Raw genomic sequence first — 27115 nt, 5'->3', positions numbered from 1 at the left:
GGATGCAGGGCTCAAACCCACAAATCATGAAATCATGACCCAAGCGGAAACCAAAAGTCGGACATTCAACCAACTGAGCCACCCAGGTGTCCCTAACGTCTGTGTTCTTAAACAGTATATACAGACATGTTTACAAAACTATGGAATAGTTTTGAAAGGATACATAGGAAACTGTTTGCTTTTGAGTAGAGCTGAGTTAGAAAGGACTAGAATGGCAAACACATTTCCACTATATATCCTATGAATTTTATTTTTATTGTTTTTTAAACTTTTATGTTTTATTTATTATTTGAGAGAGAGAGAGAGAGAGAGCAAGCGAGCTTGCATGAGGGAGGGGTTGGAGGGGATTTTTCAGAGAATCTGAAGCACGCTCTGTGCTGACAGGCTGACCGCGGCAAGCCCAGTGCAGGACTCAAGATCATGAACCTGAGCAGAAGTCAGACACTCAACCGACTGAGCCATTCAGGTGCCCCTTTATTATTATTTTTTAATGTTTATTTATTTTGAGAGAGAGAGAGAGAGAGAGACAGAGAGAGACAGAGAGAGAGAGACAGAGACAGGGAGAGAGACAATCCCAAGCAGGCTCAGAGCTGTCAGTGCAGAGCCCTATGCGGGACTCTATCTCATAAAAGGGAGATTATGACCTGAGCAAAAATCAAGAGTCAGAAGCTTAACCGACTGAGCCAGCCAGGCACCCCAACTCTGTGATTTCTAAATACCTTGCTTATACAGCTATCTCTTCATTTTTCAATTTTTACATATTATTTTCTTTTTACTATAGAAAGTAAAGTTTTAGTTAAATTACATCTCCCACTCCTTTATCTATTACAGAGTTAATTTTTTTTTTATGACCATGCAAATCTGAAAATATCTTTATTTTACCCTCTCTAAATTCACAATTTGGCTAAGCACAGAATTAATTCTAGGTTGAGGATCATACTCATTCATAATTTTGAAGGAATGGCTTCATTAGGGTCTAGTTTCCATTGTTCCTGATGGTCTACTACTATCCCTTTTTAAAAAAAATTTTTTCATTCATTCAAGTATAGTTGACACACAATGTTACATTAGTTTCAGGTATAAAACATAGTGATTTGGCAAGTCTATAAGCTTTGCAGTGCTCATCCAAGTGTAGCTACCACCTGTTACCACACAAGCTATTACAATCCCACTGACTATGTTTTTTATGCTGTACTTCTAATCCCCCCCCCCCAATTTATTCTATAAAGGGAAGCCTGTATCTCCCACTCCTTTTCACCCATTTTACCCACTCCCCAGTCTACTGTTATTTTGATTCCTGAACTTGGAAGGTAACCTGCTAGCATTCCCTCCTTCCTCCCAACCCTCTGACTTTGGGGAGAAACTCTTTGAGAGCCTCACTTTTATCCCTGGAAGTTCTAAGATTTGCAATGATACGGCATTTTTTACATTTATTAAGTTAGTCCCTCTTGGTGGTGTACCTTTTCAAAATGAAGATTCCAATCCCCTCAGTTCAAAGGAATTTTCTTGTTTGTGTCTTTAATAATTTTTTCTTCTCATTTTCTCTGTCCCCTCTTCTACTAGATGGATGTTGGTTCTGATAGAATGGTCCTCAAATCTTCTTCCCGTTTGTAAGATTCCTCTATTTCATTTTCCAAAACTTCTATTGAGTTTTTTCTTTCTTTTTTTTTTTTTTACGTTTTTATTTATTTATTTTGAGAGAGAGGGCACAAATATGTGCGCGAGAGGGGGCAGAGAGAGAGGGGGAGAGAGAGAATCCCAAGCAGGCTCTGCACTGTCAGTGCCCAGCCCCACACAGGACTTGAACTCATGAACCATGAGATCATGACCTTAGCCGAAATCAAGAGTCAGACGCTTAACCGAATGAGCCATCCAGGCTCCCTAAGTTTTTTTATTTCTACTGTATTATAATTTCCAAAGTTTTCTTGCTCTAATTCTGTTTGATAACATTCTGTCCTGTTCTTATTTGATGAATGTGCTATTAACAATATCTCTAAGGATATTCATTTGTTTTGTGGGGTTTTTTGTGACTTTATTTTTGTCTTCTAGCAAGTTTCTATATTTCTATTATTGTCTGGTTTTTGACTCTTTCATAGAAGTTTAATCAAATATCTGGTAATTGTTGCCCTAGTGACTTTGGGCTTGGCCATGCTATTTGCTTCAACCAGTGAAATGAGAATGGACATCAAGTATACCACCATTCGTGCAGAAGCGTTAAATGTATCTTTATGGTTTGTTTCTGTCCCCATCCCTGAGCTGCAGAAGCTGCTTACTACAGGTCCTAGAAAGAGAAGAGTTGTGAGTTGAGTGGAGCTCTTAGGCAAAGGTGGAAAGAAGGCTGCAGCAGTCCTCAGGGCTGTGTGTAAGCAAGAATTCTCTGCTGTAAGCCACTGAGATTTATCATCCCATTTGTAGATGAAAATGTATGTATATACTTCTACATAGATGAAATATTTATTTTTTTTTTAATTTTTAAAAAATGTTTATTTATTCTTGAGACAGAGACAGAGCGTGAACAGGGGAGGGGCAGAGAGAGAGGGAGACACAGAATCTGAAACAGGCTCCAGGCTCTGAGCAGTCAGCACAGAGCCCGACGCAGGGCTCGAACCCACAAACTGTGAGATCATGACCTGAGCCGAAGTCAGACACTTAACTGACTGAGCCACCCAGGCGCCCCTAGATGAAATATTTCTTGAAGGATTCACCAGATGATGGAAGTGGAAGGGATCAGAGGAAGAGAAATCTCAATTTTTATGTTATATTATTCAGTATCTTTTAATACATGTTCATGGCAAAACATTTATTTTTATGATCATTTCATACAAGAAATCCTAGTTAGAAAAAGGCAAAATGAAAAGAGGACTGAAATAAAAAATAAAACTTCTCTGATTTAAAATTTTTCTAGGGGTGCCTGGATGGCTCAGTTGGTTAAGTGTCTGACTTCGGCTCAGGTCATGATCTCATGGTTTGTGGGTTCGAGCCCCACGTCGGGCTCTGTGCTGACAGCTCAGAGCCTGGAGCCTGCTTCGGAGGCTGTGTCTCCCTCTCTCTTTGCCCCTCCCCCACTTGTGCTCTATCTCTCTCAAAAATAAATAAATGTAAAAAAAGTTTTTTTTATTTTTTCTAAAAATACTAGGCAATATATTATCAGTATAAAAACTATGGAAACTGGGGCACCTGGGTGGCTCAGTCGATTTAGCATCCGACTCCTGACTTCAGCTCAGGTCATGATCTCATAGCGCATGAGTTCAAGCCCCACGTCGGGCTCTGTGCTAACCGTGCAGAGCCCACTTGGAATTCTCTCTCTCTCCGCCCCTAACCTGCTCACAGTCTGTCTCTCAAAATAAATAAACATTTTTAAAAATTACGGAAACTAAAAAAAGGTATAAATAAGAATAAAAATAATCAATATGTCAACAACCAGACATATCATTTTATTTGTACAATTTTAGGGATATGATTCATCACCCTGTATATGTAATTTTGTATTCTGCTTTTCGATTTTACACTATAACAAGCACATCACAGCATTAAGGATTCATAACCTCACTTTTAATTGCTATATATATTCCACCATACTGATATGTCATAATTAGCTTAATTATTCCCTTACTGTTGGGTAAATATACTCATTCTTATTTTTTACTACCTTAAGTAATGTCTCAACAGACATTTCTAAGCATAAAGCATTTCTTGCATTTAGGATTTTTCTTTATATTCAGAACTGCTGAGTCAAAAGCCATGAACATGTTTAGACATGTTTTTTTAAGTTTATTTTTTTCTGAGAGTGCAAGAGAGAGCACGACCAGGAAAAGAGCAGAGAGAGAAGGAGAGAGAGAGAATCCCAAGTAGGCTCCATGCTGTCAGCACAGTGCCTGACAGGGGGCTTGATCTCACAGTTTGTGAAATCATGACCTGAGCCAAGATTAAAGAGTCAGAAGTTTAACCAACTGAGCCCCTGAGGCCCCCCAGGCTTTTGATACATATTGCCAGACTGCCTTCCAAATACACTGCATGGATTTCCAGTCCCACCAGTAATATCAAAGTAGTCAAATCATTAAGAATCTTTTTTTTTTAACTTTAGCTTACATAACAGACAAAAACTGGTGTATCAGTAAATGCTGTTTTCATATTTCTCATTACTAGGAAGTCAAATGTCTTTTCACATGTTTTAGTCATTTGCATTTTCTTTTATACAAATTACCTGTTGCTTTTTTTTTTTTTTAACTTTTAATTCCAGTTAGTTAATGCACAGTGTTATATTAGTTTCAGATTTTCAATACAGTGATTCAATACTTCCATACAACTCTCGGTGCTCATCACAAGTGTACTTCACCTGCTGCTTTTCAAATTGATCATAAATCAAAGTCATATAGTGCTTTACCAATTGACTTGTATGTAATTTCTTATACTACATTAAGCTCAGTCTTCTTTTTTCTTTGTGTGTGTTTTTTTTAATGTTTATTTATTTTTGAGGGAGACACAAAGAGAGTGCTAGCGGGGAAGGGACAGAGAGAGAGAGGGAAACACAGAATCTGAAGCAGGCTCCAGGCTCTGAGCTGTCAGCACAGAGCCCGACACAGGGCTTGAACTCACAAACCATGAGATCATGACCTGAGCCAAAGTTGGACGCTTAACCACTGAGCAATCCAGGCACCCCTTTCTTTGTGCTTTTATATCTAATAATAGTCTCGTATCAACAAATATTTCCTTTCATACCCTCACTTGCATAATATACATCAAAATCATCTGTGGGAAATTCACCTCAGACATGTGGATTCAAGTATGGAAAGACAGAGCTCGGTAACTGTATTTTTTTAAAGGGTGAAACTAAAACGGTGAAAAACAATGCATTATGTTCTAGGACAGGATGATCATTAGTTTTGGTCATCTTTTTTCCTGGTGGCCCAAAAGCCGTAATGAACCTCTTTCAAAAGCTTTGTCTTAATATTTAATCTGCTTAAAACGGTGAGGGGATTGAGGAGGGCACCTTTTGGGATGAGCACTGGGTGTTGTATGGAAACCAATTTGACAATAAACTTCATATATTGAGGGAAAAAAAAAAAACGGTGAGGGGAAAAAAAAGGCACACAACAAATTTCTTTGGAAGAAGTAAGATGTCACTATGCATCATGGAATCTTACAAAAGCCATGACTCTTACCTGTTTGGAGAGTGCTAGGAAAAGACAAGGTGACTTTTTCATCTTCATTCTGATAATTAAATCCTGTAGCATGAATTTCTGGAATGGAAATAAAAAACATTACTTCACATATCTGACAGAACTAAGACAAATCTAGACTGCAACAATTAACTTTTTTAAGAGCCAAATCTCTACTAAAACTAAATACTCTTTTTTTTTTTCTTTAAGTAGGCTTCACACTCAACGTGGGATTTGAACTCACAACCTTGAAATCAAGAGTCACATGCTCTATCGACTGAGCCAGCCAGGTGTCCCTAAAACTAAATATTCTTAATTTAATAAATTAAGTTTGTAGTAACAAAAGTATCATTTCAGACTAACCTATTTTAGGCCACATCCTAAGTTAAAAAGGCTCATGAAAAACAATTATACATCTGTATTAATACACAAAACTTTCATAACATAAAGGAAATAGGGCTAATATAAATGTGAAAAGGTTTTCTACCAGATTCCCAGACATGCTTCATTCACATCTTTGTGTGACTAAGATATTTAAGTTTGCTTTTATTTATTGAGAGAGACTGAATGAGCGGGGGAGTGGCAGAGAGAGAGGGAGACAGAATCCCAAGCAGGCTCTGAGCTGTCAGCACAGAGCCTGATGCAGGGCCCGAACCCATGAACCATGAGATCATGACCCGAGCCGAAATCAAGAGTTGGATGTACAACCACCTGAGCCACCCAGGCATCCCTGGCCCAGACAAGATACTGTTTTCTATGTTGTAGTTTTACTCAGGAACGTTCGAAAGATACAGCAAATTGCCAAGATTTCGGTGTTAAAATATATCAATGAAAGTTCTGTCCCCTAACCAAAGATAGGTAACAATTCCAACCAAAATACAGGTCATACTGGGGTGCCTGGGTGGCTCAGTCGGTTAAACATCCAGCTCTTGATTTCGGCTCAGGTCATCATCTCATGGTTTGTGGGTTCCAGCCCCACATTGTGCTCCATGCTGACAGTGCAGAGCCTGCTTGGGATTCTCTGTCTCCCTCTCTCTCTGTTCCTCCCCTGCTGGTTCTTGCTCTCTCAAAAATAAATAAAAAATTTAAAAAAATCAAATGTAAAATACAGGTCATACTTCCAATAAAATTCTTTGTTGTTGCATTTTACAGAAATACAGGTGAAAACAGATGCGTGGATTAAATTACAGCTTTGATTTACTCTCTACCAGTAGTAACAAAAGATTGCTTATTTGATACTTCAGAATGCTCAATTGACACTTGAGGGAAAAGAGCTAAGGTAGATCAACCACATCACATTCCCAACATCAGAAGTCAGCCAAAGAGGCAGCCTTAATAAGCACATGAATAGATGCTCAACATCCTTCAACGTCAGGGAAATGCAAATCAAACCACAATGAAACACCACTTCACACCCACTAGGATGCCTAAAATCAAAAAGAGAGAAAATACTAAGTGTAAGGGAGGATGTAGAGAAATTAGAATCCTGGTACATTACTGGTGGGAATGTAAACCGGTGCGGCCACTTTGGAAAACAGCCCAGCAGTTCCTCAAATAATTATTAAATAGAATAACCATAAGACCCAGCTCCCACTTCTAGGTATATATTCAAGAGAAATAAAAACATATGTCTACACAAAAACTTATACGCAAATGTTTGTAGTAGCATTATTCACAATAGCCAAAAAGTGGAAACAACCCTAATGTCCATCAAATGATGAACAGATAAAATGTGGTATACAATGGAATACTGTTTGACAACAAAAAGAAATAAAGTGTTGATATATACTACAGTAAGGATAAACCTTGAAAAATATTGTATTAAGTGAAAGAAACCAGACACAAAAGGCCACATATTTATAAGAAGTGTTCAGAATAGGCAAATCTATATAGAGACAGAAAGCAGATTAGGGGTTACCTAGGGCTGGGAGTTTGAGGAGAAAGGGAAAGTGACTGCTTACAGGTACGTTCTTAATGGGGTAATGAAAATGTTTAAAATTGATTCTGGTGATGGCTGTGCAATTCTGTGAGTATACTAAAAATTACTGAATTGTACACTTTAAATGAGTGAATTGTATGGTATGTGAATCCTATCTCAATAAAACTGTTATTAAAAGAGAGGGTAAAAAGACAGAGAGGTAGGCTTATCAGTCGTGGACTTAAGTTTGATATGGGTAACAATGATTCAGATTTAATAACATTCTGTAAGCCAGGCAAGATGCCCACAATCCACTCCTTTTTATGAATCACCCTGATTGAATTTTCAATGTTTTTAATACTATTATGGTTCAAACATGTCTTTATAAAGCTAAATCTTCACAAAACCATTAAACTATAATTTCAGATTTTTTTTTTTAAGTTTATTTATTTTCAGAGAGGAAGGGAGCGCAGGGGTGGGGCAGAGAGAGAGAAGGAGAGATAGAATCCCAATAGGCTCCATGCTGTCAGCGCTGAGCCCCATGTGGCTCAATCCCACGAACTGTGAGATCATGACCTGAGGTGAAATCAAGAGTCAAGGCTCAACCAACTGAGCCACGCAGATGCCCTACAATTTCAGATTTTAAAAGAACTTTAACCAAATATTTGTTTTAAAGATGAAGAAAATGATACATAAAAGTTAATGATTTGCCTAAGGTCACATAGTTGGACTAGAACTCAGTTCCCTTCCTACTGCCAAAATTGTTTCTACCGTCATAAACTAGCTCCTAAATTTGAAAAGAACTCATGACTTGGCATATATACAATACTGATGAAATCTTCACTGAAATGACTTGCTGGCAAAAACTCAAGATTTGCTCTAACTTGATTCCTATATATAGAATCATACTTAGCCTAGAGGGAAACCAAGAATCACCTTAATGCTTAAGAATGTACCCCTCTGGGGGTGCATGGATGGCTAAGTCATTGAGCATCGGATTCTTGATTTCAGCTCAGGTCATGATCTCATGGTTCATGGGATCAAGCCCCACAGTGAGCTTCGTGCTGACCGTGCAGAGCCTGCTTGGGATTCTCTCTCTCCTTACCTCTCAGACTCTCTCCTGCTCACTCTTTCTTTCTCTCTCAAAATAAATGAACTTAAAAAAAAAAAAAAAAAAAAGAGTCACATGATCCACCAACTGAACGAGCTAGGTGCCCCAAGAATAGCAGTTTTTAAATTGAAACAAGTTTTGTGGGGCACCTGGGTGGCTCAGTTGGTTAAGTGTCCTACCTTTGACTGAGGTCACAATCTCGCAGTTCATAGGTTCACGCCCCGTGTCAGGCTCTGTGCTGACAGCTCAGAGCCAGGAGCCTGCTTCGGATTCTATGCTTCCCTCTCTCTCTCTCTGCCCCTCACTCTTTCTCACTCACCCTTTCTCTTTCAAAAAATAAATAAACATTAAAAAATTAAAAAACAACAATCAAGTTTTGTATTGCCGTATTCCATTCTAATATGGGCTTTCAAGTGTACATAGCAACTATATTACATGTGTAAAAAAAAAGAATAAACCCTCCTCTAAAATTCTCTTAGAAAAAAAAGGGTAGTATGGGGTGCCTGTATGGGGTGGCTCAGTCTGTTGAGCATTGGACTTCTGCTCAGGGTCATGATCTCTCAGTTCATGGGTTCGAGCCCCATGTTGGGCTCTGAGCTAACAGCTCAGAGCCTGAAGCCTCCTTCAGATTCTGTGTCTCTCTCTCTGCCTCTCCCCAGCTCATGCTCTGTCTCTCAAAAAAATAAATAAATAAAGGTTAGAAAAAAGAGTAGTAATCATATATTTGAATTCTTAAAAAGTCTCTTGTATTATGGGACACTCTTCCAGTCAGTCAGTCGAATTGGGGGAAGGGGGCTGTGGTTTTTCTTTTTGAATACTTGTTGTAACAGTGTCCTTCCAGTGGCTGAGGCAGTTTCATTTTCTTTAGACATCATTAGGCGCTGAAGCTCTCACAGGACAACTTCGATGCTATATGAATTCTGCCATTTTGCTAACACTGATATGTCTCTTGGGTCCACCACTCCATTAGAACTCTTAACTCCATTCATATTAATTTTTATTACAAATCTTACAAATGGGGGTACTCCTGGGTATTTATATTCACATTTAATTTTAAGACTGTATATTTGATTTTCATAAATTGTCCAAGGCCATAATGGCTGCAATCTTATGTCACTAATACTAATTCTTTTTTCTTTTCTATTTTAAGTAGGCTTCAGGCCCAGTGCAGAGCCCAATGCAGGGCTCGAACTCACGACCCTGAGATTAAGACCTGAGCTGAGATCAAGAGTCAGATGCTTTACTGACTGGGCCACCCAGGCACCCCTAATATCTTTTTTTAATAAGCACATACCACTATGAGGGAGCCTACCGTTATCATTAAAGCCAATCTGTATTATCAGTGGATAACACAATCGGTAATTATAAGGTAACTCCTGCTTTACTTAATAAAATCTAGATGAGTTTTTCTTAATTGAAAATTTGCTAAATATGTTCATATATGCTAACAATCCTATATCTCAATTTAACCTTTTATTCAACCAGTACTATGCTACATAAATAATAGATATAAAAAATAAAGAATATATAAAATAGCTTCCTTCCTTTGTGAGCCACAGGCTTCCTGTAGGTCTCACTGATTCTCTGATCTCTTGCATTCACAATGTGAACATAAAACATTATTTACATACTGAAGTATCTCATATTTTTCTTGACTTTAAAAAATATTAGTAGTCATAAAAATCAAATCTATTTTTACTCAACACCCCAAAAGCAAATAATCTAATATAAAAATGGGCAGAAGAAAAAGAGGTTAGAGTGGGAGAGAGCCAAAGCATAAGAGACTCTTAAAAACTGAGAACAAACTGAGGGTTGATGGGGGGTGGGAGGGAGGGGAGGGTAGGTGATGGGCATTGAAGAGGGCATCTTTTGGGATGAGCACTGGGTGTTGTATGGAAACCAATTTGACAATAAATTTCATATATTGAAAAAAAATGGGCAGAAGACATGAATAGACATTTCTCCAAAGACATACAGATGGCCAACAGTCAGATGAAAAGATGCTTAACATCACTTGTCATTGGGGAAATGTAAATCCAAACTACCACGAGCTATCACCTCACACTGGTCAGAATGGCTAAAATCAAAAACACAAGACACAAGTATTGGCAAGGATCTGGAGAAAAAGGGACCCTTGTGTACTACTGGTGGGAATGCAAACTGGTTCAGCCACTGTTGAAGACAATAAGGAAGTTCCTCAAAAAGTTGAAAATATACCATATGATCCAGGAATCGCACTACTGGATATATACCCAAAAAGTACAAAAACACTAACTCAAAGGGATACGCGCACCCCTATGTTTATCGCAGCATTATTTACAATAGCCAAATTATGGAAGTAACCTACATGTCCACTGATAGATAAATGGATAGAGATGTGGAATATATACATACAACGGATTATTATTCAGCCATAAAAAAGAATGAAATCTTGTCATTTGCAACAGTATGGATGGTGCTAGAGGGTATAATACTAAGGGAAATAAGGCAGTCACAGAAAGACAAATATGATTTCACTCATATGTGGAATTTAAGAAACAAAACAAATGAACAAAGAAAAAAAAAAGAGACAAAGAGAGAAACCAAGAAACTGACTCTTAACGACAGAGAACAAACTGAACAAACCAGAGGGGAGGTGGGTGAGGGGGATGGGTGAAACAGGTGATGGGAGATTAAAGAGTACACTTATCAGGATGAACACCGAGTAGTGTACAGAATTGTTGAATCACTATACTGTACACCTAAAACTAACATAATACTGTATGTTAACTATACCAGAATTAAACAAAATTAAATTAAAAAATAAAAAATCAAGTCTATTTTAACATAGTACTAACCTCACAAAAGGTTGACCAAAATCTTCATCAACAGATACTAGAAGTATCAATTACATGAACTAGCAAATGGAGCACTACAAAGCAGTGGGGAAAGGATAATGTTCTAGTAAGTAGTACTGAGGCACAATTCCCTTCGGGGGTTAGAAACCAAGCTGGACCTGGACTCGTACCATACCTTAAGAAGTACATTATGTAAATCAAAACAAAGCTTCTCAAAGGTAATATGGATGGAGGCACCTGGGTGGCTCGGTCCGCTGACCATCCGACTCTTGGTTTTGGCTCAGGTCATGATCTGTTTGTGTGATTGAGCCCCATGGGGCTCTGCGCTGACAGCACAGAGCTTGCGATTCTGTCTCCTCATCTCTCTGCCCCTCCCCTGCTCATGCTCATGATCTCACTCTCTCTAAAAATAAATAAGTAAACTTAAAAAAAAAAAAAGATAATAGGGGCACCTAGGTGGCTCAGTTGGTAAAGTATCCGACTCTTGGTTTTGGATCAGGTCATGATCTCAGTTTGTGGGTTCAAGACCTGCATCCAGCTCTGCACTGTCAGTGCAGAGCCTGCTTGGGATTTGCTCCCTCTCCCTCTCTCTGCACCTCCCCTGCTCGCTTGCGTGCTCTCTCTCAAAATAAATAAATATTTTTTTAAAAAAGGTAATATGGATGATATCTTCATGATATTAGAATCGAAAAAGGTTTTTTTTTTTTTTTTTTTAAGACAAAAAGCAACAGTCACAAAGAAAAAGAAAAGGGGAGGTGGGTGGTGCCTGACTGGCTCAGTCAGTAGAGCATGTGACTCTTGATCTCAGGATTGTGAGTTCGAGCCCCACACTGGGTGTACAGATTATTTAAAAATAAAGTCTTTAAAAAATTTTTTAAAAAGAAAAAAATGATAAATTGTATTTCTCATGAAATAAGAATTTCTGTACATTAAGAGGCACCATTAAGAAAGTTAAGATGCAGGGGCATCTGGGTGGCTCAGTCAGTTAAGTACCTGACTCTTGATTTTGGCTCAGGTTATGATTACACGGTTCATGAGTTCAAACCCCACATTGGGCTCTGCACTGACAGCATGGAGCTTGTTTGGGATTCACTCTCTCCCTCTCTCTCTGCCCCTCCCCTGCTCTCTCTCTCTCTCTTTCAAAAAAAAAAAAAAATTAAAAAAATTAAGATGCAGGATATTTGTGACACATAAGTGGCAAAGAACTTACATCCAGAACATAAAAAGAACTCCTTTAAATTCCAAGAAAAAGACATAGAACTCAGAATAAAAATAGGCAAAATACTTTGACACAATAAAGGAAATATGTATGCCCAATATATATACAATAAGGTAACCAACTTCATTAAAATCAGGAAATGAAAATTAAATCCTCAGTCAGATACCATTACATACCTACCAGATTAGCTAACAGCAAGAAGTCTAAAAACACCAAGTGTTAATTAGAATGTGAGGCAGCTGGGGTGCCTGGCTGGCCGAATAGAAGAGCATGGAGCAGTGAATTCGTGAGGGTCATGAGTTCTAGCTCCACGTTATATGTAGAGATTACTTAACTAAATAAACTTGAAAAAAAAAAAAAAAAAAAAAAAGACCAAAGACCGTGGAGCAGCTGGAACTCACTCTTGGAGGTAATGTAACTGACATACCTTGAAAATAATTACACCCTATAGCACAGAAACTCCACTCCAAGGCATATACTTGATGGCAAAGTATGCCTATGTGCACCAGGCTGAACATTAAGAAAATACATAGCAGGGCATCTGGGTGGCTCAGTCGGTTAAATGTCCGACTTCAGCTCAGGTCATGATCAATTTGAGTTCGAACCCCACATCCATTTCTGCACTGACAGCGTGGAGCCTGCTTCAGATCTTCTCTCTCCCTCTCTCTCTCTGTCCCTCCCCAGCTTGCTCTCTAAAATAAATAAACCTTTAAAAAAAAAAAAAAAAAAAGTATGTAGCCGCATTGTTCCCAATAGCCTCAAACTAAAACAATCCAGATGTCCATCAATGTCCACCAATGGAAGAAAGGATAACTATAGTTTGGTATTTTCTATAATGGAATGCAGGGTAGTGACAAAAAAGAATAAACTCCATGGGAATGCAAGCTGGTGCAGCCACTCTGGAAAACAGTATGGAGGTTCCTCAAAAAACTAAAAAGAGAACTACCCTACGACCCAGCAATTGCACTACTAGGCATTTATCCACGGGATATAGGTGTGCTGTTTCGAAGGGACACATGCACCCCCATGTTTATAGCAGCACTATCAACAATAGCCAAAGTATGGAAAGAGCCCAAATGTCCATCATGGATGAATGGATAAAGAAAATGTGGTGTGTGTGTGTGTGTGTGTGTGTGTGTGTGTGTGTGTGCGCGCGCGATGAAATATTACTCGGCAATCAAAAAGAATGAAATCTTGCCATTTGCAACTACATGGATGGAACTAAAAGGTATTATGCTAAGTGAAATTAGTCAGTCAGAGAAAGACAAAAATCATATGACTTCACTCATATGAGGACTTTAAGAGACAAAACAGATGAATATAAGGGAAGAGAAACAAAAATAATATAAAAACAGGGAGGGGGACAAAACAGAAGAGACTCATAAATATGGAGAACTGAGGGTTACTGGAGGGGTTGTGGGAGGGGGGATGGGCTAAACGGGTAAGGGGCATTAAGGAATCTACTCCTGAAATCATTGTTGAACTATATGGTAACTAATTTGGATGTAAATTTTAAAAAATAAAAAAATTTAAAAAAAAAATTAAAAATTAAAAATAAAATTAAAAAAAAAAAAAAAGAATACACTCCAGCTGTATACAACATGGGCAAATCTTAAAAACTTAATATTGAGCAAAAGAAGCCATACAGTATTTTACTGTGTGATTCCATTTATATAAAGTACAAAAAACGTAAACTAAGCTATATTATTCATGAATGTGTACTTATGTTGTCACACTATAAAGCAAAAGAAGAAAATCATTACTTTGAAAGTCGAAGTAAGGTAAGATGGGATGTGATCAGAAAGGGGCATGGTAATAGGTCTTTAGGATTATAGTACTAAGCTGTACAATTGCCATAGGCACTTTTTTGAGGTACACAATATTTTTCATGATAAAAGATTTAAAAAATTTAAGGAAATGCAGGTCATACTAAAAACAGATGGGTGTCATCTATCCTAACTCCAAAACATTTCTTATAGTTGCTTTAAACACAACTAAACTAGTTCAGTAAAAACAGATTAAGAGAAAAAAATAGTTTACCCTATAGATGCTGAAAACATGATTAAACGTTCATCAGCCACTCTTGGTAAAAACTTAGTAAGTATAGATAAAGCTGTATCAGTTATGAGACTGTATTTCAGGAAAATCTAAGAGAATCAAGTGAAAAGAAATGATATAAAAAATTCAGTAAGGTAAAACAAGATACAAAATTAACACAGAGTGGAGGTGCCTGGCTGACTCAGTCAGTAGAGCATGTGACTCTTGATCTCAGAGTCATGAATTCAAGCCCCACATTGGGCATAGAGTTTACATTAAAAAAAAAATTAACACAGAGAAATCAAGAGCCATAACTAGAAGATATAACAAAAGACTTCATTCATAATAGCAACAAGAAGTATAAAACACCTAGGAATACATATAGTAAGAAATGTGTAAAATCTTTTTTTTTCCTTGGGGAGGGTGCAAGTGAGCGAAGGGCAGGTGGGGGTGGGGAGGGGGGAGGGAGAGAGGGAGGGGGGGGAGAGAGAGAGAGAGAGAGGGAGAGAGAGGGAGAGAGAGGGAGGGAGAGGGAGGGAGAGGGAGGGAGAGGGAGGGAGAGGGAGGGAGAGAGAGGGAGAGAGAGGGAGAGACAGAAATGCAGCTCACCTGAAATGGGGCTTGTGCTCACCTGAAGTGGGACTCAAACTCATGAACCGTGAGATCATGACCTGAGCCAAAGTCAGATGCTTAACAAATGAGCCACCTAGGCACCCGAAATGTGTAAAATCTTTATGAAGATAATTTCAAACACTACTCAGAGACACAAAAGACAAACAATGGAAAGGTAAAAAATAATCTTAGGAAAAAAAAAAAAAATCTTAGGGATAAATCTCATTGTTATTAATTGTCTTTAGGTTACGTATCATATGATCCCAATAAAAATACCAATAGTTTTTCTTTTTTAATGGGACAATCTGACACTGATATTCATATGTAAAAATAAATAAGAAACTCGATGAATTCAGAACAAGAAATGTAATGAGAGGGCCTGTTATACAGCTATTAAAACATATTACAAAATTACAATAATTGTGAGTATGGAACTACACTTAGCAATACAGAACATTCAAAAAGTAAAAAGGAAAATCAAATACATATGATTTAACATACAATAAAGGTGGCATTTTGAATATGAGGGAAAAGATGGATTATTCCATAAAAGATGTTGTGGCAAAAATTTAAGTTGGATTCATAACCTTATATCTAATATGAAAATAAATTCCAAGTGGAAGAAAGACTTATGTTTAAAACCAGAACTATAAAAATACTGTCTTTTACAAATAACCAATGCCTGGAAAAACCTTTCTAAACATGCCTTAAAATCTAGAAGTCATAGGGGCACCTGGGTGGCTCAGTTGGTTAAGGGGCTAACTCTTTTCAGCTCAGGTCATGATCTCATGGTTGTGGGATCGAGCCCCACATTGGGCTCCGCACTGAGCATGAAGCCTGCTTGGAATTCTCTCTTCCTCTCCTTTTGCCCCTCTTCCTGACTCACACACACACACTCTCTCTCTCACTGATAGAAAAAGGGTTACTCTCCCTTAGATTTAGTATTGATTTTTTTAAAAAATCAGTAAAAAAGGACAGCATCCAATTAAAAATGGGCAATGATATGAACAGGCACATCACAGAAAATTCAAACAAGAATTGTTTTATTTATTTTGAGATAGAGAGAAAGCATGAGCAGGGGAGGGGCAGAGAGAGTGACAGAGAGAGGCTCCCAAACAGGCTCCATGCAGTCACTGCAGAGCCTGATACATGACCATGAAATCATGACCTGAGTTGAAATCAAGAGTTGGATGCTTAACTGACTGAGCCACCCAGGTGCCCCCGAATATGAATGGTTTTTAAAATACACAGATTCTTAATTTGATAATATAAAGAAATACAAAGTAAAGGTATTATAAGATTACTTTTTACCTATCAGATTACCAAAGATAAAAAAATTTGAGATGATACGGTACTGAATAGAGTGTTTGATTAACAAGTTTCTGGATATTAGTATAGTCTCTATAAAGTGCAATTTGACAATATCAATCAACATTACAAATATATATACCTTCTGAACCAATAATTCAACTTCCAGGAATTATCCCAAATACCTTCTCATATATGCAAAATGATGTGTGATATATACAATACTATTCACTGCAGCATAGAATTCCATTTAAATATCCATCAGCAGTGGACTGGCTTAATGAATTATGATAAATTCATTTCACAGAATACTAATTAACGATTAAAAAATGAGGACGCTTTTTATGTACTGATTTATAACAAGCCCCAAAATAAGCAAAGTTCAGTTTTTCATGAAATACTACTTTTGTATTAAAAAGTAAGTTTCTGGGGCGCCTGGATGGCTCATCCGACTTCAGCTCAGGTCATGATCTCACGGTTCGCAAGTTCAAGCCATGCATTGGGCTCTGTGCTGACAACTCAGAGCCTGGAGCCTGCTTCAGATTCTGTCTCCCTCCCTCCCTCCCTCCCTCCCTCCCTCTCTCTCTCTCTCTGCCCTTCCCCCACTTGCACATGCTCTCTCTCAAAAATAATAAACATGAAAAAAATTTTAAGTTTCCAATTAACTAAAGTTGGTGTTTCACCAGGAAAATTCAGCAGAAGCAATAAGTATTAAGTTTAGGACAAAAGCACCTTTTCTCCACTCCATTTAACTTTTTCATGTTAGCCCTCTATATATGCCCTCTCTGTCTGCATCAAAAAACTCTTCCTATATTAATATTTGAGCATGAACATCATGCACTAAAAGGTAAGACGTTAGTTGAACCATGCAACACTTTTTTCCTCTTTATGTTTAAACATGATGAAATTTAATCACAGGAAAGGAAGTACAAAGAGAGAAATACAAGAGAGTATACTCAGAAAGCCACATTTTTAAAATGATTGAAATAGAAAAAAAATACATAAAGTCAGCCAAAATTGTTATAGCTTACATCATCTACACAAGCTTCGAGTGGATTCCGTTCTTGTATTATACTGAGATACAAATATACAATCTTCTAAAAATGCCAGTAACAGAAGTTCCAATTCAACTGTACTTCAAAAGTTCCTTTATAAATGGTCATTTGGAGACATTTTCCAAAACAAGACATGCAGATGGCCAAGAGACACATGAAAAGATGCTCAACATCACTCATCATCAGGTAAATACAAATCAAAACTACAATGAGGTATCATTTCACACTAATCAAAATGGCTAAAATTAACAACACAAGAAACAACAGGTGTTGGCAAGGATGCAGAGAAAGGGGAATGCTCTTACATTGTTGGTGGGAACGCAAACTGGTGCAGCCACTCTGGAAAACAGTACCGCAGTTCCTCAAAAAGTTAAAAATAGAACTACCCTATGACCCAGCAATTGCACTAGGGAGGTATTTACCCAAAGGATACAAAAATACTAATTTGAAGGGATACATGCACCCTGATGTTTACAGCAGCATTACCAACAAGAGCCAAAGTATGGAAAGAGTCCAAATGTCTGTCCATTGACTGATGAATGGACAAAGATGTGGGGTATACACACATCTGTCTGTCTGTCTTCTCTCTCTCTCTCTCTCTCTCTCTCACACACACACACACACACACACACACACACACACACACACACACTATGGAATATTACTCAACCATAAAAAAGAATGAAATCTTGCTATTTGCATCAATGTGGATGGAGCTAGACAGGATTATGTTAAGTGAAATAAGTCAGTCAGAGAAAGACAAATACTCATATGTGGAATTTAAAACACAGTGGGAGGAAAAAAAGAGAGGGAAACCAAGAAACAGACTCTTAACTATAGAGAAAAAACTGATAGTTACTATAGGGGAGGTGGGTGGGGGATGGGTTAAATAGGTGATGGGGATTATGGAGGGCACTTGTTCTGATGAGCACTAGGCATTGTATGTAAAACTAAATTCTATACCTAAAACTAATATTATACTGTATGTTAACTAACTGGAATTTAGATTAAAACTTTAAAAAATAAAAATAAATTAATGGTCTATTTGGAACTCAGAATATCATTTCTTCCAAGCCACATCTATATGTAACCTAATTAGGCAACCTAATCCACATAACTCTAGATAACCCACATATGCCTATATAGTTCAATACTAAATCAAATGTGATTAGGTTTTGTTTTGTTTATTCAGATGGCAACCTATCAACCATAGTGTTTCTGTGGTTTCAGAAAGCAGTTCATGGTGCAATGAAAAAGAATTCAAAGTTCAACAGAGGCTTCCAATAGCCACCTGCTACTTGCAACATACCTTGTTTTTTCATAAAAACCAAAATGGTTTTGCACTGGGAAAAAAAAACAAAAACAAAAACACACCATTCTGGAGGAATTACAGGGGAACCTACAGAGAACATGGAACCAAGAACTCAGAGAGTGTGAGGGGAGCGCTGTTGTCAAAAAAATAATAGCCTAGAACTGACTTTGTAAGGGTAACAATGGAAGGAGGAAGACAGTGGAATAAAATAGCCAATGTACTGAAAGAAAATAACTGCCAATCTAGAATTTTACGGCAAGGAAAAGTAATTCTTCAAAAATGAATGCTATGGAGGTGGGGGGTGACGCTTGGGTGGCTCAGTCAGTGGAGCATCCAACTCTTTGATTTCAACTCAGGTCATGATCCCAGGATTGTGGGATCAACCCCCATGTCGGGCTCACGTTGAGCATGAAGACTGTTTGGGATTTTCTCTCTCTCCCTCTTCCCCTGTCCTCTGCTCAAGATCTCTCTCTCTCTCTCTCTCTCTCTCTCTCTCAAATTAAAAAAAAAAAAAAAAAAGGAATATTATGGGGCACCTGGCTTGTTTAGTTGGTAGAACATGCAACTCTTGGGGTCATGTGTTTGAGCCCTACATTGGAAGTAGATTTTACTTAAATTTTTATTTATTTATTTAATTTTTTGAGGTGGGGGAGGGGGAGAGAGAGAGAAAGAAACAGGATCCCAAGCAGACCCCTCACTGTCAGTGCAGAGCCCAAAGTGGAGCTCAAACCCATGAGCCATGGATGAGATCATGACCTGAGCTGAAACCAAGTCAGACGCTTAACTGGCTGGGCCGCCCAGGTGCCCCATGTATTTAAAATTTTGTTTTAAGGGGCGCCTGGGTGGCTCAGTCAGTTGAGCGTCCGACTTTGGCTCAAGTCATGATCTCACGGTTCGTGGGTTCGAGCCCCACATCAGGCTCCGTGCTGACTGCTTCCTCAGAGCCTGGAGCCTACTTCAGATTCTGTGTCTCCTTCTCTCTCTGCCCCTCCCCCGCTCACGCTTTGTCTCACAGTTTCTCAAAAAATAAATGTAAAAAAAAAAATTTTTTTTAATTTTGTTTTAAAAAATGAATATTATAACACTGGTAATACACATCTGTCAAAACTCACCGAAATGCAAGATGAACACTAAAAATTAATAGTGTTAATAATATCTTAAAATTAACATATTATTGCATGTGAATTATACTTCAATAAAGTAGGAATTTATTTTTTTTATGTTTTATTTATTTGAAAGAGAGAGAGAGCAAGCAGGGGAGGGGCAGAGAAAAAGGGACAGAGAGAGAATCCCAAGCAGGGTCCGTGCTGCCAGCACAGATCTCAACTTGGGGCTCAATCCCAGGAACGATGAGATCATGTCCTGAGCCAAGATCAAGAGTTGGAGGCTTAACCAACTGAGACATCCAGGTGCCCCAATAAGGTAGGAATTTAAAATAAAGGCTAAAAAAATAAAGCAAAGATATGCTCAAAGAAACAAAATCAGAGACTTTGCCATCAACAGACCCATACTAAACACTGTAAAAGGTATTCTTCAAACAAAAAAGAATGATTCTAAAAGGATTGCTAGGATGAACAACAAAACAACAAATATTTTGGTAAAGCTAAAGAAATATTATACTATATATAACAAAATAATGTCTTATGACTTAAAATTTTTTAAAAATGGAGAGAGAGAGGAAAATTAAACTATACCACAATGATACCATGTAAGTCAGATGGAGATACATGGAGATTAAGTGCTCCTAAGATCTTGTAGTATCCAGAAGAAGGGTGAAATGATCAATTACCACTGGATTTTTTTAGTTAGGGATGGCTGTTGTAATTCCAGGGGTACTGACATACATCCAAAAAACAAGCATTACTTTTAGGACCTTTCTAATTAAAAGAATATGAGAAAACACATAAAATATGGTAGATTTAAAGAAAAATAACAGTAATTACATTAAATGTAAATGGATTAGCAGCTTTATTTAGAAGACAAAGGTTTTCAGATTGTAACTCAAAGAAAAAAAGTACAATGAGCTGTTTACATGAGGTATACCTAAAACACAATCATTCAGAAAGGTTAAAGGTAAAGAATAAGAAAAATCGTGACAAACACCAACCAATAATTCATAAAATAAGCAGGGAAAAATCAGTAAAAATGAAGATTTAAACAAAATTAACAAACTTGATCTGGTTAAGATATATATAAAACAGTGCATCCAACAATTACAAAACCACACTCTTTTCAAGCACCCACGAACATTTTAGAAGTGACCAAATCTTGGTCCATAAAGCAAGAGCAAGTCTTAAAGTCCAAAGAAGTAAAATCATATACAGGCATACGTCATTTTATTGTCCTTCACAGATACCATGCTTTGCTTACAAATTGAAGGTCTGTGACAACCCTGTGTAGAACAAGTCTATTGGCCCCATTTTCCCCCCAAAGCATTTGCTTACTTTATGTCTCTGTGTCACATTTTTATAAGTCCTAAAATATTTCAAACTTGTATATGTTATGGTGATCTCTGATGTAACTATTATAATTGTTTTGGGGTGCCACAAACTGCACCTATGTAAGACCACTAACCTAATCAATAAATGTTGAGTACACTCAGAATGCAGATGTGATGGAAACAGCAAAATAACTAGAAATGGAGCCTGAAGGTGTGAGTAAACTGCTGCAATCTCATAATGAAGCATGAATGGATGAGAAGTGGCTCCTTTTTTTAAAAAAAATATTTTAATGTTTGTTTATTTTTGAGAGGGAAAGAGACAGAACACAAGTGGGGGAGGGGCAGAGAGAGAGAAGGAGTACACAGAACCCGAAGCAGGCTCCAGGCTCTGAGCTGGCAGCACAGAGCCTGACACAGGACTCGAACCCACGAACCGTGAGATCATGACCTGAGCTGAGGTTAGATGCTTAACGGACTGAGCCACCCAGGTGCCCTGATGAGGAGTTGCTTCCTATGGGTAAGCAAAGAAAGTGGTTTCTTGAGATGCAATCAACTCTTGGTGAAATTACTTTTAAAACTGTTGAAATGACAAGAGCAATCTGGAATATTACATAAACTTCACTGATAAAGCAACAATAGGATTTGAGAGGACTGATTCCAATTTTGAAAGAAGTTCTACTGTGGGTAAAATGCTATCAAACAGTATCACATGCTACAAAGAAAGCATTCAAGAAAGGAAGAGTCAACCAATGCAGCAAACTTCATTGTTGTCTTATTTTAAGGAAATGCTACAGGGGCATCTGGATGGCTAGCTCAGTCAGTTAAGCACTAGACTCTTGGTTTTGGCTCAGGTCATGATCTCACGGTTTGTGAGATTGAGCCCCAAATCGGGCTCCATGGAGCCCACTTGGGATTCTATCTCCCCCATCTCTCTGCCCCTCCTCTGCTCACATTCTCTCTCTCTCAAAAATAAACGTTAAATAAAAAAGAAAATGCCACAGCCACCTCAATCTTTAGATCAGTCAGCATCTATCAACATCAAAGCAAGACTCTCCATCAGCAAAAAAAAAAAATTGCGATTTGCTAAAAGCTCTGATAATGATTACCATTTTTTAGCAATGAAGTATTTTTAAGTTAAGGTATATACATTGTTTGGTTTTTTTTAACCACATAATGCTACTGCACACTTAACAGACTATAGTATAGTGTAAACATAACTTTTATATGCACTGGAAAACTAAAAAAAACTCATTTGATCCACTTTACCATGATTATTTACTTTATTTCAGGGGCCTGGAACCAAACCAACCTACACTATCCCCCAGATATGCCAATAGTGTGTTACCTGACCATAATACAATTACTAGAAAAGCTCCAGGTACATCTAAATATTCCATGAATCAGAAAGTATTTTGAACTGAATGATAAAGACACTATATATCAAAAAAACGTGGAAGCAGATCAGTGGTTGCCTAGAGATGGGGAGAGAAGGAGAAGAATGGATCACAAAGGGGCATGAGGAAACACTGCAGGGGTGATGGATAGGTTATCTTGGTTGTATCCATTGGTCAAAAAGTATCAAGTTATACATTTTATTTATTTATTTTAAGAGAGAGAGAGAGCACGAGTCAGTGAACAGGGAAGGGGCAGAGGGAGAGAGAGAATCTTCAGCAGGCTCCACACCCAGTGCAGAGCCCAACAGGGGGCTGGATCTCACAACTGTAAGATCATGACCAGAGTTGAAATCAAGAGTCAGACACTCAACCGACAGACCCACCAAGGTGCCCCCAAATTATACATTTTAGTACACATGGTTTATTACATGTCCAATAATACATAAACCTTATAAAGCTGTATTTAAAAAAAGGAAAGAAAAAAAGAGGACAAGGCAGGAGGAGTTGCAGCTGCATCAAACCACAGTCACTGCCTGGAGAATTTTCCCCAAAACAAACTAAAAAAAAAGTGTGGAATGCACCTAAAAGTGGTAATATTTTTAGAAGGAAACTTTTTAGCTTTAAATGAATGTACTACTACAAAAGCAACTAATAAGCCAAGCAACCATCTCAAAAAGTTTTAAAAAAAAAACAACTGCAAAACAAACTTGAAGAAAGGAGAAGGAAATAATAAAGAGCAAAAGTTAAGGAAACAGAAAATAAACATGCAATTGAGGACTTAAAATCAAAAGTTGGCTGGGTGGCTCAATCAGTTAAGAACCCGACTTCAGCTCAGGTCATGATCTCACGGTTTGTGAGTTCAGGCCCCGCATCAAGCTCTCTGCTGTCAGCACATAGCCCACTTTAGATCCTCTGTCCGCCCCCTCCTCTGCCCTTCCCCAGCTTGTTCTCTAAATAAATAAATAAATAAACAAATAAACAAACAAACAAATAAATAACACAAAAGTTGGTTCTTAGACTAATAAAACTGAAAAGACTTGGGGACTGAAGGGGAAAAAAGAAAAGTCATGAGGAAATAAAATACGGTTGACCCTGAGCAACACGAGTTTGAACTGTGCAGGTTAACTTCTACATGGATTTTTTTAAATTTTTTTTTTTTTAACGTTTATTTATTTTTGAGACAGAGAGAGACAGAGCATGAACGGGGGAGGGGCAGAGAGAGAGGGAGTCACAGAATCGGAAGCAGGCTCCAGGCTCCGGGCCATCAGCCCAGAGCCTGACGCGGGGCTCGAACCCACAGACCGTGAGATCGTGACCTGAGCTGAAGTCGGAGGCTTAACCGACTGAGCCACCCAGGCGCCCCTACGTGGATTTTTTTATATACAGTACTGTAAATGTACTTTCTCTCCTTTATGGTTTTCTTTTTTTATTTTCAATTTTTAAAATTGTATTTTAATTCCAGTACAGTTAACATACACTGTTATATTAGTTTCAGGTGTACAATATAGTTGTTCAGCAATTCTATACATTCTCGGTGCTCATCAAGACAAGTGTGTTCTTCGTCCCCTTCACCTGTTCCCCCCGCCCCCCTGCCCTGTAGCGATCAATTAGTTCTCTACAGTTAAGAGTCTGTTTCTTGGGGCACCTGGGTGAGCATGAGCCCCGCTTCAGGTGAGCCCCACTTCTCTTTACCTCTTTCTCTGCCCCTTGCTCACTTGCCCCCTCTTTCTCTCTCAATAAAAAGAGTATGAAAGAGTTTGTTTCTTAATTTCTTTTTCCCCCCTTTGTTTCGTTTCTTAAATTCCACATAAGAGTAAAATCATATGGGTTTTGTCCTTCTCTGACTTATTTCTCTTAGCATAATGCTCTCCAGCTCCATCCATGTTGTTGTCAATAGCAAGATTTCAGTTTTTATGGCTGAGTGATATTCCACTGCGCACACGCGCCACACACACACACACACACACACACACACTACATCTTTATCCATTCATCCGTTGATGGATACTTGGGCTGCTTCCACAATTTGACAATTGTAAATAATGCTGCAATTAACATAGAGGTGCATATATCCTTTCAAATTAGTGTTTTCATATTCTTTAGGCAAATACTCAGTAGTGGAATTACCGGATCGTATGATAATTATATTTTTAATTTTTTGAGGAACTTCTATATACTATTTTACACAGTGGCTACAACAAACTGCATTCCCACCTTATGGTTTTCTTAATAACATTTTCTTTTCTTTAGCTTACTTTATTGTAGAAATACAGTATATGATACATATAATACACAAAATATGTGTTAACTCTAGGTTGCTGGTGAGTCTTCCAGACACAGTATGCTACCAGTACTTAAGTTTTGGAGGAACCAAATTATATGTAGATTTTCAACTGCACAGGAGGTTGGTGCCCCTAAATCCTGCAATGTTCAAGGATCAACTATTTATAAAAAAGTACAGTAAATTTATAAAGTTATTACTTATGTAAACAAATATATAAATAAATAAAATGATATTTTGTTATATGAGATTTGGTAGCTAAGATCCTTTGTAATGTTAATATGTTGAAACAATTTACAGTAGAGTTTTTCAGTGTTTTGTGGCAGCTCCAAATATGAATTACAAGTCTGCCAAGATGCTGATTTCCTTGGCCCTTGGGTCCGCCAGATAGTGCTTGAACAATAAGATACTTCTGTCACCCTCCTTGTGTGAGACTCTTCTTTCCAGTGTACCAAGAAAACATTATCATTTTCTATGAATGTCTTGGGGAAAAAAAAGTTAAGAAGCACTGATTTGGAGAATAACTCTTCCAGCTTTGCCTTTAAGAACAGCACACATACTATCAAAAAGACAAAGATAATAAATAGGTGGTGGCAGGATGTGGAAAAAAGAGCACTCTTGTATAGTGCCAGTAGAAATGTAATTGGTACAGCCATTATGGAAAAGTTATGAAGGTTCTTCAAAAAATTAAAAATAGGGGTGGCCTGGGTGGCTCAGTTGGTTAAGTGGCTGACTTTTGGTTTTGGCTCAGGTCATGACGTCACAGTTCATGAGATCAAGTCCTGAGCTGGGCTCTGTGCTGAGCCTGCTTGGGATTCTCTCTCCCTCTCTCTCTCTGCCCTTCCCCTGCTCATGTGTGCATACATGCTCTCTCTCAAAATAAATAAATTTTAAAAACTTAAAAAATAAAAAATAGAGCTATCTTATGATCTTGCAATCCCACTTCTAGATGTATACACAAAGGAAATGAGATCAGTATCTCCCACATTCATTGCAGCATTATTCACAATAGCAAGACATGAAAATGACCTAAGTATCTGCCCCTAGATGAATGGGTAAAGACAAGGTGGCGGGGGGCGCACGTGTGTGTATGTACATAATGGAATATTATTCAGCCTTAAAAAAGGAAATTCTGGCATTTGAGAACATGTTTAAGAACAACATGAGTGAACCTGGAGGACATTATGCTAAGTGAAACAGGCCAGAAACAGACAAGTACTGAGCAATTATTACTTGTATGTGGAATTCAAAATAATCAAACAGAAGCAGAGAGTACAACGGTGGCTGCCAAGAGCTAGGGGGATGGGGAGACATTAATTAAAATGTACAAAGTTTCAGCTATGCAAGATGAATACTTCTGGAGATCTAATACATAGCAATGTGACTATAGTTAACAAAACTGTTTTGTATAGTTGAAATTTGTAAGAAGGTAAATCTTAAATGTTCTCACCACACACACAAAAAAAAAGAAATGAAGAAAATTAACTGTGTGAGGTGATAGATATGCTAATTAGCTTGTGATGATTAGCTTCATGATGTTATGTATCATAAAACATCAAACTATGTATCTTAAATATATATATAATTTTTATTTGCTAATTATACCTCATTAAAACTGGGGGTGGGGAACTCAGCAAATACAAAATTATATTATAGAATCCATTTTTCTTTTCCATTTAATCCAAAAATTACATAATTTACAATTTTCATGCTCTTCATTGTCTTAATATTTAAAACACTGGGGATCCCTGGGTGGCTCAGTCAGTTAAGCATCTGACTCTTGATTTCAGCCTAGGTCATGATTTCATGGTTTGTGGGTTTGAGCCCCACATCTATGCTGTCTGCACAGAACTTGCTTGGAATTATCTCCCTCTCTCTCTGGCCTTCCCCCACTCACATTCGTGTGCTCTTCCTCAAAAACAAACTTAAAAAAAAAATGAAACACTATACAAAATCATCTTTTTAACTTTAGGGACAATCTTTTTTTTAATGTTTATTTTTTTTTAATAATTTTTAAAATGTTTATTCATTTTTGAGAGAGAAAGCACACAAGCAGGAGACGTGTAGAGAGAGGGGGACAGAGGATCCGAAGCAGGCTCTGTACTGACAGATGTGGGTCTCAAACTCACAGACCACAAGGTCATGACATGAGCCAAAGATGGACGCTCAACCAACTGAGCCACCTGGGCACTCAGAGAATCTTAAGCAGGCTCCACACTCAATGCAAAGTCCCATGCGGTGCTCAATCCTCTGACCCTGGGATCATGACCTCAGCTGAAATCAAGAGTCAGACACTCAACTGAATGAGCCACCCAGGTGCCCCAGTACAAAATCTTTACAATTAGCAAATATTTTGACTGTATTCCTCAAAGGGAATAAAATACAAATTAAAGTTAATGACAAAATAATCCCAAATATAATGTAATTTTGTT

General features: G+C 37.9%; 1 protein-coding gene and 1 pseudogene across 1 annotated transcript in view; both read right to left on the bottom strand.

The window, feature by feature from the left end:
- Positions 1-27115, bottom strand: part of NPEPPS (aminopeptidase puromycin sensitive) — a 95463-nt gene that overhangs the window by 35922 nt on the left and 32426 nt on the right. The window contains exon 3 of the mRNA XM_058703792.1: positions 5163-5240. Within this exon, the coding sequence (XP_058559775.1) occupies positions 5163-5240 (78 nt within the window). The remainder of the gene's footprint in view (positions 1-5162; positions 5241-27115) is intronic.
- LOC131498029 (ubiquitin-conjugating enzyme E2 variant 1-like) lies at positions 5248-11214 on the bottom strand (annotated as a pseudogene).

This window comes from Neofelis nebulosa, chromosome 16 (genome assembly GCF_028018385.1).
Source record: "Neofelis nebulosa isolate mNeoNeb1 chromosome 16, mNeoNeb1.pri, whole genome shotgun sequence".
In the NCBI taxonomy this organism is placed as follows: Eukaryota; Metazoa; Chordata; class Mammalia; order Carnivora; family Felidae; genus Neofelis; species Neofelis nebulosa.
The sequence above is the reverse complement of the archived record's forward strand: the minus strand, read 5'-3'. Positions and strand labels throughout refer to the sequence as shown.